This window comes from Peromyscus maniculatus, chromosome 1 (genome assembly GCF_049852395.1).
Source record: "Peromyscus maniculatus bairdii isolate BWxNUB_F1_BW_parent chromosome 1, HU_Pman_BW_mat_3.1, whole genome shotgun sequence".
Lineage (NCBI taxonomy): Eukaryota > Metazoa > Chordata > Mammalia > Rodentia > Cricetidae > Peromyscus > Peromyscus maniculatus.
In genome coordinates this window covers 190342665-190355868 of record NC_134852.1, presented here as the reverse complement: position 1 = coordinate 190355868, position 13204 = coordinate 190342665, and the positions used below count along the sequence as shown (strand labels likewise).

The window sequence follows — 13204 nt, the reverse complement described above, 5'->3', positions numbered from 1 at the left end:
TAGAATGCCTGACTAGCTCGTGCATTATCCTGGGTATATTCTCAGCAATGCAAAAGGTAGGCGTTGGGAAAGGTGAACCGATGTGACCTTGGTGGCTTAGAGTAGCCCTCTCAGGTCAGGATCCAAGAAAACTTTGCCTTAGAAATGTTGGAGATAGCCAGGCCACCCCAGACATCCACTTAAGGTTGGTGAGACCAGTTGAGATGGTGTGTGCCCTTCTCAGCTGGGTCTAGATGCAGAGGGAGAAGAAGTCCAGAGTTGAACAAGCACGTGGGCATGATGCACGAGAGGAGAAGGGCTGAAGGGTGTGCATGGCAACCACAATGTTAGATCACAGGCTCCAGTGCCTAGGAAACTACTGAAGGAATGGAGGGAGCACCAGGCAGGAAGGTGGTGTGGGTGGTGTGGACTGGGGCTGCCCACGTAGAGAAGTCGGTAAGCAAACCAAGAAGAATCAAGAGATGCCTTCTCTAGTGGGTTGAGTAATGTCTCCTGAAAAGTCATGTGTATGTGAAATTTCAGAACCCATCATTTGGAAATAGTACGTGTATGTGGTTGGTTAAGATGAGGTTGTCCTGATTATGGCAAACTCTATATCCCATGACTGGTGTCCTTAGGAGATGAAGTAAGGGTACTCATCTACGCAGGGAGAAGGTCACATGATACACAGGCACCGACTGGAGTGAGGCATGGCTGCTAAGAACCACTAGGGGCCACTGTGTGGGAAGCAGCAGGAGAACTCTTTCTCAGAGGCTTCATGTGGAATATGCCTCAGCCAACACCTGAGAGTTCTCTTCCAGAGTCTGGAGCTGCCAGAGAACATTGCTTCAAGCCCTGCAGTTTGTAGATCTTTGTTAGGATAGTGCTGGGAAGGTGCCACACCCCTTCAGTGAGCAGCTCCTAGCTTGGCATTGTGCTTTGTGGTCATGACAGAGTCAGTCATTGTTTGTGGCTCTGGGTCACATCCATGCCCGGGTCTTTTTATTGTACTGTGCCAGCATAGGTGCTAGCATGTTGGCAAGGAGACAACCTGTGCATAGGGTGTGTTCAGCAAGACCTTGGGGTTCCCTCACCCTTCACGGAACACTCTCTGTTGTTCATCCCTGAAACGGGGAGGTTCAGGATCCAAAGGTAGATTGAACAAATGCTGCTATTTTTCATCTTCTAGGCTTTCTTAGCTTATAGTCTATAGACAACCAGGAGTTTGAAGTCTTGTCACAAGTGTGTCTAGAGGTCAATGTCTGATGACTTCCTCAGCTGCTCTTCACCTTATTCTTTGAGATGGGAGTCGATTATTGAACCCGAGGCTCACTGAATCAGCAAGGCTGCTTAGCCAACGAGCTCCAGGGATCTGTCTGGCCCTGGCTCCCTCAGCACTGGTGTCGTACTCTGCAGAGTGGGCCGTCTTCCCACCCCCTTTCTGTCTGCTAAGAAATGAAAAGCTCCAGTTTGTCAATGAGTTTCAAAGATTTAGTGAAAGGAAGAGAGGGGAGAGGAGATAGGCAGAGTTGATTTTCAGTTTTGTAGGGAAAGAAAAGTTTGTGTGTGGTTAAAGGCAGGAGGGAGGTGGCTGTGGGAAGGAGGAGCCACTGGGGTACTTAGGAGTTAGGGGGCATTTGTGGAGTAGGACCGTGGAGACAGCAGAGGGTGGGGACATTAACCTGCTAAGTGGGGAAAACTTTCTCCCTTGAATCCATGAAGTGGCAGGGAGGGAAAGGAGCGGGCAGATGAGTGTTGAAGAAACAGGAAGACAGGGGCAGGACGCGGCCACTGTGGCTACTTGGTAAGAAAAGGGAAGTTTTCATCTACCATGAGGGCACTCTTGGCGATCACAATGATCATGAACTAAGAACCTGAGCAGGAGGGATCCCAACGTGGCTCCTGGGTCAGTCTTCAGAGGAAGATCTGCAGTGAGAAGCAGGGGGTGGGGGCTTGAAGTGTGTCTACAAGTTTGGCTCTCCATGGCATTTCCTTATCTCTCTAGCCCCTGATCTCAGGTTGGCTCCTGAGACGAGAGCTCACATCACAGCCAATCCAAGACCACAGTACTCCTCTCCCTGGGCTCTCTGATGTTCTCTTGTCTCTTTGAAGGCAACCTGACCAATGATCCTAAGACACTATGAATGCATTTTCTTAAAGAAGCTGTAGCTAAGCCCCAGCCTGCCACTCAGGGCCACCAAAAGCATCTCCTTCACCTGATACCTCAGAAACAGGACACATCCAGGAAACCAGGGTGCTAGACAGTTACAGGCTAAGGGTCATTGCTAACTGGACCCCCTTTCCATATTTCAGAAGAAGAGGATGAAGACCAGGGAGATGAAGACAGGGTAGATGGTATAGTCAGGGGCCCTGGGCCCAAGGGGCCATCTGGGACACTGTCAGAGGCTCAGCTTGCTCGGAGGATCACCAAAGGGAAGAACAGCCGGCGGATGCTGTCCAACAAGCCACAGGATTTCCAGGTGGGAAGGGATCGGCTGCTCTGTGTACTCACTGTCACCCATGGCCCATGGCCCAGCCACTGCTGTGATGTCGGGATAGACCCACTCCTATGGGAAGGACTCATCTGCTAAAAGGGAAATAAGGGGGTGAACCCAGAAAGGAGAGTCCCATGCCCTACAAGCATGAAGGGTTTGATCAGAGAAAACAAGCTGTCAGAGTGATGTAACTAGAACCTTCCTTCCCTGTTAGTAGGTAGGAGCTAGTTAGCAAAGAAGAGCAGCTCCAGTACCTGTTGTGTTTTTTCTTAGCTCTCAGCATGAGTGTATCGCAGAGACACTTGAAGACCAGACGAAGGGCTACAGTGCTGTGACCTCAGCTTGCCCTGCTTTTCCCGGGCTAGCTCTGAACCCTTTCTCCTGCTCAGCAGGTCTGGGTTGAGTTCCCATGTTGGAGATGGTCAGAGATGGCCCCTTCTAGACTGAGGGTCTCAGTACAGTAAAAACTGCCTGCTTGGTTTTAGCCATCCTTGTGAGCCGGAGAGCAGAGGCGACGCCTGAGGATTCCTTCGCACCATCCAATCGGGAAGGTTCCGTAACAATGCTGCTTTGTGCTTGCAGATCCGTGTCCGAGTGATCGAGGGCCGACAGTTAAGTGGCAACAACATAAGGCCCGTGGTGAAAGTCCACATCTGTGGCCAGACGCATCGAACAAGAATCAAGAGAGGGAACAATCCGTTTTTTGATGAGGTGAGTGGGTGGAGAATGCGTGGCCCTGCTCACCCGGTCTGTCCTGTTTGTACTCACCCCCTCCTCCTGCCAATCCCACCCGGTTCACAGAGGAGGCAAACAGGGCTCAGAACTGGAAAACATAACACAGGGCTCCGGTGTAAAGTGCGGAGAGGTCAGAGCCACGTGGGCCTGAAGCCATCTAACCAGCTTCCACTGATTGCCGACTGCCCGTGTCTTCCTGTCATTCTTACAGTTTCCCTGTGGGTCCCTTCATCCTGGTGATGGAGCACATGATGTCACCTGCACCCACCCTAGCTCTTTTAGATCGCAGAACGACTCTGAAGGTTGACTGTGTCACTGTGTGATCCATATTTTAAGAGGTGTCGAATTATGATTGGCTGCAAAAAATAATTCCTATTAAAGGAAAGCCACATGAACAAACAAGGCCTTGTTTTTCTTTGTAGTGAGAACACAGCCCATTCTGTTGACTTCTGTGAGACAACTCAGTGGTGCTAAATACCTTTCCAGTCATCTCTGACACCACAAAACCATAACTGGGTATGGGCAGAAACGATTTAGGAGTCTCTCAGAGGCTAGCTGTGCTATGCTGAGGAGACACAGCTCTGAGAGTTTCATACTCTGCTCTCATGCATGGCCTTTCCTAGCTTCTCTTTGTTTCCCACAGCAGCTAATCCCAGCCCCAGGTCTGCCTTTGTCTTTTTTCCTGTCTATATTCATGAAAAGAGACTAGTTTCTACACCCTGTCTCTTGTCTTGTTCAGGTGAAATAAGGAACCCCATTTTCTTCAAACCTGTACTTAGGTGGAAGACAGACAATAGCATATAGATGCCTCCAGATGCCAGTGACTTAGGGCTTTAGACATGAGACCTGTCAGTTAACACCTTCATAATATAGGCTTTATGTTCACTAAACTATTGTAAGGAGTCCAGCAAGAGTCTCCATCTTCCTCAGAGTTTTCATACTCATCGTCTTAACCAAGTCTTTAACTCATTATTACCAATAGCACAACGAAATGACATAGATACCTTTTGCTTGTGTGTACGTGGTACCAGGCATTGAACCTGAAGCATCGTCCATGCTAGGTGTACCCTGATCTATATCCCCAGCCCCCTCCCCCCTTGTACAGGACACATATGTTAAACAGAAATGATAGAACTAAAAATATTAGTGAACTAAATGCGCATTCCAGCCTTCAGCACCCACTTTAGTCAAAGTGACGATGTGGGATAACCTAGATCCGTTTTAGTTAGCTAGAAATGCCTAGTGCTAAACAAACAAGTTTGCTTGTAATGTTAGGTAAATGTTTATATTAGTTATTTCTCGTGTTTTCCTTTGCCGGCATATAGAAATGGGTAATGTGTTCACATGGCCATACCTAATTATGAAAGTGTTTTGTTGTCTCGTAGACAAACTGTCAGCGTCAGATCCTCTAGACCCGAGTCACCGGCTAATATGTGACTGTGTTCTGTGTCGTTTGACAGTTATTTTTCTACAATGTGCACATCACACCTTCCGAACTCATGGATGAGATCATCAGCATCCGGGTAAGGGCTGGGGCACGAGGACACTGCTCACTGACCTCTGGATGAAGGCCATCAGCTCACCTCTCTCCTGTCTTCCAGGTTTATAATTCCCATTCCTTGAGGGCAGATTGTCTGATGGGGGAATTTAAGGTGAGTGGTAGCAGCATACTTCTTTCAGTTACGCAAAGATGAGAACTCTCATAATAAGGAATCTGTCGCACGAATCCTAAATGGTCTTACAATAAAAACTCGGTCTGGCGTCCAACTTTTGGGGCACGAAATTCACAAAAGGAGTCTGACTCACAGCCAGACCTCATGGCACACATCTTGGTGACATCTTAGGGTTCTAGGAAAAGAGCAGAGACACCATGATTTTTGTTGCAGGCTTCACGAGTCTTGTCTACTACCCTCAAAATATAACACTAATAGTTATATAAGTCACCATAAGCATGGTGCCTTGGTGTGTCACTGAGAGTCCTTGCCAGCTCCCGTCTGTGGATGGAAGCAAAGCCACTGTTAGAAAGAGTGTGCTTGGTGCTGACAAAAAGCCCCTCAACTAGCTGTCCTCACCAGTGCCCCCAGAGCTCTGTCTGCAAAGCCAGTAGTTGTAAGTGAAATGAGAAAGAAAAGTGAAATTGAGCAAGAGAAGCCACACTTTTTAAGTAGTTCCCACTGGGCCGATTCTTGATGGGCACCTCAGCAGTTCTTAGAGGATGAGCTACCTTCTGAAGGAAGAAGTTCCAGTCACCAAATTGCTCATAGGACGATCTGGGTTAGACGCACCTCTGGTCATACCCCTGCCTTCCTGACACCTGGGTGAAATCTCTTAACTGCTCTAATCCTCAGTTGCTTCATCTGCAAGAGGGAATCATCACTGTGAAGATGTGGACAGACATCATGGAACTGTCCAATCAGAGATTAGATTAGTGTTCACATTAGTGTTCACTGGAGAAGAAGGAAGGTTGGAGAGGAGTTGGGGCCAGGTGACGTCCTGCAGGGTGATCAATGGTCCCAGTGTCTCTGGTATTTTCAATGCTGAAACTAATGAAGTCTTAGGCAAACTGGGACATGTGGGCCAACCTGCTTTCATGGTCTCTTCTAACCCTAAGTCTAGCTCATTCATTCAACAATGATTCATTAAGAGTCTTCTGCATCAGGCATAGTGCTGATACAGAGTGGGTGAGGTAGAAATTTAGGTCTTGAAAATTTAAGAGCAAGAGTTTTGTATCTAAATATAATGCTGTTTTCTTTAAAATGAATAGACTGGTTTTAAGATCTATTTAACTTGCTTTTAACTTTCCCCCAGATTGATGTTGGATTTGTGTACGATGAACCTGGTAAGTAATGTCCTTCCTATCAACTTGAAGTCTCAACTCCTAATTCTGAAGAAAATTCTAGAGCTTAAGAAAATCTCAAAGATTGAAGAAATGTGTTCAATCAATGGTGGGGATTAAGTTCAGGTCTTTATAAATACTAGGAAAGAGCTCTTCCATAGAGGCATACCCCCCAAATCTATCATAGGAATAAGGAAACACTGTTTCTATAATGGGGAGGATGCTGAATGAGAATAGATAATCGCAGGTGAATACAGATATCTATTTTTATTTTATTTTAACACTCATTAATAGGTAATGTCTTTGTTTTGTGATGGTCTCTTGATCTTACTAAGATCAAAGAGTGAAAGTGTTACAGAGCTTGGAGAGTCTTGCCTGAGTCACACACCAGGATAGGAGGGTGGGTCTAAGGTGTGGGCAGGGGATGAACGTGAGATGTTGCTATGTGGACTTGATCAGGGAATTGGTTGAAATCACAGACCTGCCGGCACACCTTTAGAATGTCCCTGTTCTTTTGTTCCTTTGTGTTAGGCCATGCTGTCATGAGGAAATGGCTTCTTCTCAATGACCCAGAAGATGCCAGCTCAGGTGCAAAAGGTTACATGAAAGTCAGCATGTTTGTCCTGGGGACCGGCGACGAACCCCCTGTGAGTCCCTCGTCCTCTGCCTTCCGTTATTAAAAAGGAACTGAGCACACGGGCTGTGAAACAAAGCTCAGCCTCCAAACTGTCACCCTTGCCCAGTATTCTTCCGATGCCAGGAAGCCGTCCTTTCTGCTCACTGATTACCACTGTAGCTCAGCTTCCTTCTTGGTGCTCCCTAGCGTTTGTGAGTCTTTCTTTTAGGGGACAGGGGTGCTGAGTCAGGGTCTCGTGTAGCCCAAGCTGGCCTCAGATCTGGCTAGGTAGCTAAGGTTGGCTTTGAACTTCTGGTCTTCCTGCTCCACCTGCTATGTGCTGGGATTACAAGCGTGCACCGCAGCATCTGGGAATAAGGCGTGTGTGTTTAGTAATCGCCTTGCATCATTGGAGAGACTCGAACCCATCTTCTGTGCAAGGATTCCGTACCTCATCACTGCCTTCTACCCGGAGGGTTAGCGATAGTTCTGAGAAATCTAGAGACTAGGAACAGGAATGGGCCAGAGAGAAGCCAGAACACAGAAATATATACACATCCTTAACATGGGTGCTCGTGAGATTACAGAAGGATGTGGAGACACTGAAGCATTGATGTTGTAGAAGCTTTAAGGCTGAAGGAAAGTCAGTGGGTGAACCTTTAAGCTCCAGACATTAGAGATCATAATGGAGGCCGTTCTGGGCATCAATAGCTTGGTTTCTTTTGGAAATGCTCCTTTTTATACGTGTGATGTAACCGCGTGTCTCTGATAGCCCGAGAAACGAGATCGTGATAATGACAGCGATGACGTGGAGAGCAACTTGTTACTTCCGGCCGGCATAGCCCTCCGGTGGGTAACCTTCTTGCTGAAGATCTACCGAGCCGAGGACATCCCCCAGAGTATGTACTGCCTTAGTCACGCGTGGGGTTCAGGAGTCTTTGAGGTGGTACATGTTGGACTCACTCTGAATGCTGATGGATGCTCCATCCGTAGGTTCCCTCTGAAAGGCCTTCTTGGATTTACTTCCATTCATCTGGCCCCACGGAACGCTTTCTGAGCAGCTGCTGGGCAGCCATTGCTCATCCGTGTTCCTTCTTGAGTGCCTGCCTTTGATCTTTCTGCTCTGTCCTTTCTCCCGTCCGTGTTCTGTTTCCTTCTAGAGACTGCTAGAGAAGGGTAAGCAGTCAGCACTTCCAACCTCTTTTTTTCCCCATTCTATTTAGTGCATGTACGTGTGCGTGTGCATGTGTGTGGGGGGGGCATAGGTACATGTGCCACAGTACACATGGAATCAGAGGACAACTTGCAGGCGTCTGTTCTCCCTCCCATCATGTGGGTAAGCAAGAGTGCAGTGAAACCACTGAGCTGGGCCACTCCATGGAGAGAAAGAAAGGCTTATTGGGGACCAAACTGCCAAGGCTCTCTCTTGGGGGCCAGAGAGAAGCAGGGTGAGGTCTTTGAGCTGATTCAGACTGTTCAGATTGACCCAGAACTAGATGTCCTTACCCGAAGTGGGTGATCTAGAAAGTGGACTAAGGGAAGCTCCTAGTAAACAGGAAGCCAGCTTTAGGCCTCTGTTACCCACTAACAGTCCTTCCGTTTACATGGCTAAATCCCTCTATTTTTAGGACACAGTCACCAGAACTGCCATTTTGGGACCCCGATTTGGACATAAGAGAGCTCAGATCTCTGAATTCAGATTGTAGGGCTTGGAGGCAAGTGCCTCTACCTACTGAGACATGTTACTGGACCCTATCAACCTTGTTTTCCTAAAGAAAATGTAAAATTCTATAACAAAAAAAATGTGTTTACTATTGAACTATTAAATATGGCTGAGCAGCGACCAGGAAGATGGATCAGTGAGCAAAAGTGCCTTGCTCTGCAAGCTGGATGATCTGATTTCAGGTCCCCAGAACCCAGGTGAAAGATGGATGTGGTGGCTTGTACAGGCCTAGCACCCCTAAAACTAGATGGGATGCCAGACAGGGATATGCCCCTGAAGCTGGGTGGACCAACTAACCTGGAGTACACAGCATAGCAGCAAACAGCTGAGGAGACCCCACCTCAAACACAAGTTAGAAGACGAAGCTAGACACCTAAGGTTGTCCTCTGACTTCTACACATGTGTCATGGCATGCATGTGCCCTCACATACAAAACGTGTACACACACATTATATGCACATATATATGCACAATAAGTAAGTAAACAAATTTAAGAGGTATTGAGCAAAGGACAGTCAACTCTCAACAACTATGTCTGTCCCTATTATGAGACATGTTTAATGAGAGATTGGCCATTTTAAAGCAAAGGACTTACAGAGATTTCACTTGTAAGGACCAAGCCAACCACTGACTACCACTGCTGCCAAGCCAGCATCATTTCTGTCTCCCCTGCTGGGCTCTGGGGCACAGGACTCTTTCCCAAGTCCCCAGGTGGCAGCACAGACCATTCACATCTTCAGGATTTGCTTCTTTTCCTAGGAACTCTTCCCTCCTTTCAAAGATGCTAGAATGTTCCCATACTATCTTTCCCTCAGAAATGTCTTCAATAGATTAAACTTAGCATCACATCATTCTTCCTACACTGGCCCATTCAATTGATTTTGTCCACTTTAGAGTTTGATGAAACAGAGCCACCCACATTTGTAGTGAGCTGATGTGTGAGAACTGCCTGACTTATGAATATGTTGACTTCTCTTGCATTTCTCTAAAACATCATATTGGGCCTGTATCATTTTTACCTGATACACATTCTCCAGATTGAATGAAGGCCTGAATTTGACAATTGCCTCTTGCCCTAACCAAATGGATGTCTGGAATCCTATTTTTTTCTTTCATGAATGATCAATTCTTTTTAACATAATAATTTATCAGTTTATTTTTCAAGGCACTCTATTATTTTAAAACTTCCAGGGAGAAAACATGTTCTTCCTCTCCCTCACTCCCTCTTCCCCCTCCCACTAGACAAAGAAGGTTTCTGCGGCTCATGCTTGCCACTCCAGAGAACAATTCTTCTTAAAGTTCTTTTGACGTGTTGGGGAAATGTTTAACTTCATTGTTTGAAGAGAGTACGTTTGGTTTCTGCCATGTGACCTGTTCCTTTCCAGTGGATGATGCCTTCTCACAGACGGTGAAGGAGATATTTGGTGGCACAGCAGATAAGAAAAATCTCGTGGACCCTTTTGTAGAAGTCTCCTTTGCTGGGAAAAAGGTTTGTATGTGGTCTAAATGTGTGCATCTCTTACAACAGACATTTGAAGTGCTATGATTTCCTTGGGAGTGAATTCCTGGTTATCTTTGGTTAGTAGTTCCGGCCAGTGGGCCACCCTGCAGTGAGATGGGTTATTTGAATCTGGCTGTGCCAGATTTCTCCACAGCCTTATTTTGGGAGTAAAGGTATCGTCAAATCAATTAGAAAATCCTACCTTCTGGAGATTAGAACAGTGAGAGCTACCACTGGACTGTTGTAGTTATTTCTCAGGTTCAGCTATTCTCGCAATCTTGGGCAAACCCACCAGCCAGCTATTAATCATTCTGTTGCTGAGATAAAACACTCCGACTAGAAACACCTAGGGGAGGGAAGGGTTTGTTTCGGCTTCCAGATCAGGGCCCATCATTAAGGGCAGTCAGGTAGGGGTTCAAGCAGAAACTGGAAACAGGAACCACACAGGAACATAGCTTACTGGCTCAGGTTCCGGCTGGTTCCCTGGCTCATGCTTAGCTAGCTTTCCTACACGCCCAGGATCACCTGCTCAGGGAACGGTGCTGTCTGTCCCAGTGGGCTGGGCCCTCCTCCGTCAACTAACAACCAAGACAGTCCCCCGCCCCCAGACATTCTCATGTGCCAGTTTGATGTAGGTAGTTTGTGGAAAGGACTTGCCTCTCAGATGACTCTAGACTGAGTCAAGTGGACAATCAGGCTTACAAGGACACCCCAACTCCTGACTTTTTGGTCCTATCGGGTTTCTCACCTTCCATGCACTAACAAGTTGTTGAGACAGGAGAGTAGAGTTGAGAAGCCTCATCTTAGACCTCTGGAAAAATCAGAGAGACCCTTGGTATAGGGGAGACCACATCCACCACAGAGATGGACAAAGGTGGAGACTTTCATTTCATAGAATGGCATGACCTGGATGGTTACAGGAATGAAGAGCCAGCACCTTCTTAGTGTTGGAGCTAGTTAGTTATGAATGCAAGAATCCTAAACACGTGTGACTGGATAGGATTTCCTAAGAGGGTCACTGGAGATGATGCAGTGGGAAAGCCCCTGCCCCTGGGATAAGATGAAGTCTGATTCGAACTGCAGACTTTACTCCACAGTCAGCCACACTCCCTAACTTAACTCCGATAGTTTCAATTTCCTAAACTGTAAATGTGAGTGCTAATGGTCTCATAGGATCGTTGAGTTGGTTAATTAATTTAAGAAGTAATTCGTCTCGTGTTCTGGGAATGTGGAAATGAGTACACGGCCAGCCATAGTTCTCACAGAGCCTAGAAGACACTGGCTGTCTTAATCTGTTTCCTGTTGTTGGAACAACATGCCCAAGACTGGGTAATGTACAGAGTAGAAGCCTGCGTGCCTCGTGGCTTTGAGGCTGGAAAGTCCAGGAGCACAGCACGGATGTGTGCTCAGCATCTTGTAAGGACCTTCTTCTGCACTGTACTGTGGCAGAAGGGCCACATGACAAGAGAGTACATGTGACAGTCAAAGTCTCCTCCTCTCCTAACAAAGCTACTAATGCCATCATGGGAACCTCACTCTCAGGACCTCGTCACTTTTAATTTTCTCCGAAGGTCCCACTTCCAAACACTATGCACATAGGAATATAGATACTAAGTTTTCAATTTGTGAGCTTAAGGCTAACTTATGAAACTGTCACATAGTTAACAAACAAGCAAACAAGAACTGGATGATTTTAGTGGTTGCTTAGAACCACACAGAAAGCAAAGTGACAGCAAGTGATAGATGTGTATGTGCATGTGTCTGTGTGTGTCTGTGTGTGTCTGTGTGTATCTGTGTGTGAGTGTGTGTTGGGGGTGTGTGTGGGTACTTAGTGACATTACCAGGTGGCACACCTTGGAAGAAGTAACATTTGAGCAGAGTCCTAGATGTGTAGAGATCCTAAGGAGCAGGGGCTTCCAGGCAGGGAGAGGAACATGGGAGAGGCCATGAAAGAAGAAGCATCCTTGCAGAGAAGGAAAGCCTATGTGACCACAGGAAAGCAAGCAAGGAGAAAGTGAGATGTGCAGTCAGCAGGGGTGGATAGGGAGGACTTTGTGAGGCAGAGAGAACTCTCAATTGCATTCTAAGGGAACTCTGGGGGACCACAGTAGAGTGGTGTAAGAGTCAGGAGGCAGGAAGGGAAGTGAGGAGCCAAGTGCAGATGCTTGTGAGGAAGTGTGTCAAGTATGTGAGGAAGAATGTCAGGATTTACTGACAGGTTGGGTGGGATGGGGGAGGAGGGGAGAAGGATGTCTCACTGACTCACCGTAACCTAAGCAACTGAGTGACTGGAAATACCGAGACAGGAGTAGACAGGAAGCTGGTGAATGGGATTGAAAGGGCTGGTTAATAATAACCATGAGATGCTTATCAAATAATATATAATAAATGCTCAGTACCCTCAGTTCCTGTTCCATTTACTGGTTAGACATCTAGTAAGTGAAAGAAGACATGGATAAAAAACAACTTTTGGTGGACAGGAGAAACAAAGGCCAATGCTAAACTCAAACCCTTGTCATATTTTACACACTTGTTGCCAGAAAAAATAAAGTTCAGGCCTAAGGTGTAGATGTACATGCTCTGTATATGCAAAGCCCTGGTTGAGTCCCTGTCACCAAGACAAAAAGGGAGGGGTCAGGAGACAGGAAGAGAAAGAAGAAGGAGGAGGAGGAGAAGGAAGAGAGAGAGAAGGGAGGAGAGTGAAGGGAAGGAGGAAGAAAGGAGGGGGGAGAAAGGGAAGGAAGGGAGGGAGGGAGGGACGGAGGAAGGACTTACAGGTTACTTATAAATATATAACTAATAAGTAGACTGCTAAAGTCACAGTCATAGGCACACACATGAAAAGCTCTCAGCAGTTAGATATGTGGCTGTCTACTGTTTTCTTTGGTGATTTTTGCAGGTTTGCACCAATATAATTGAGAGAAATGCGAACCCCGAATGGAATCAAATTGTCAATCTTCAGATCAAGGTTTGACTTTCTTTTCTTTCATAAAAAACTAAGCATGTTGACTCCACTAGTTAGTGAGTGAATGAAGAAATAATTACCTTTTTCTGTTTCACTTTAACAGTTTCCCTCCATGTGTGAGAAAATAAAACTAACCGTATATGACTGGTGAGTTGACGGTGTGTTGGATTCAGTATTAGAGTTAAGCATTTGAGGACCGAGTGCATTGCTTTAGGTGATCTAACTAACACCATTTGGTGTATTTGCCATTTTTTCATAAGAAAGTTGAACCTGGAACTGGGTGGTAGGGGGTTCTTTAAAAAACACAATAAAACAATGACAAAAATAGTAATAATAATAACAATAGAAAAGGCT

General features: G+C 46.4%; 1 protein-coding gene across 2 annotated transcripts in view; it reads left to right on the top strand.

The window, feature by feature from the left end:
* The window catches only part of Myof (myoferlin), a 150443-nt gene that overhangs the window by 57202 nt on the left and 80037 nt on the right, over nt 1-13204 (top strand). For both annotated transcript variants that reach the window (XM_042263045.2, XM_042263039.2), the window contains exons 6-15: nt 2293-2459; nt 3057-3185; nt 4670-4732; nt 4811-4861; nt 6018-6048; nt 6577-6692; nt 7434-7560; nt 9770-9873; nt 12785-12853; nt 12954-12997. In XM_042263045.2, the coding sequence (XP_042118979.2) occupies nt 2293-2459; nt 3057-3185; nt 4670-4732; nt 4811-4861; nt 6018-6048; nt 6577-6692; nt 7434-7560; nt 9770-9873; nt 12785-12853; nt 12954-12997 (901 nt within the window). The remainder of the gene's footprint in view (nt 1-2292; nt 2460-3056; nt 3186-4669; nt 4733-4810; nt 4862-6017; nt 6049-6576; nt 6693-7433; nt 7561-9769; nt 9874-12784; nt 12854-12953; nt 12998-13204) is intronic.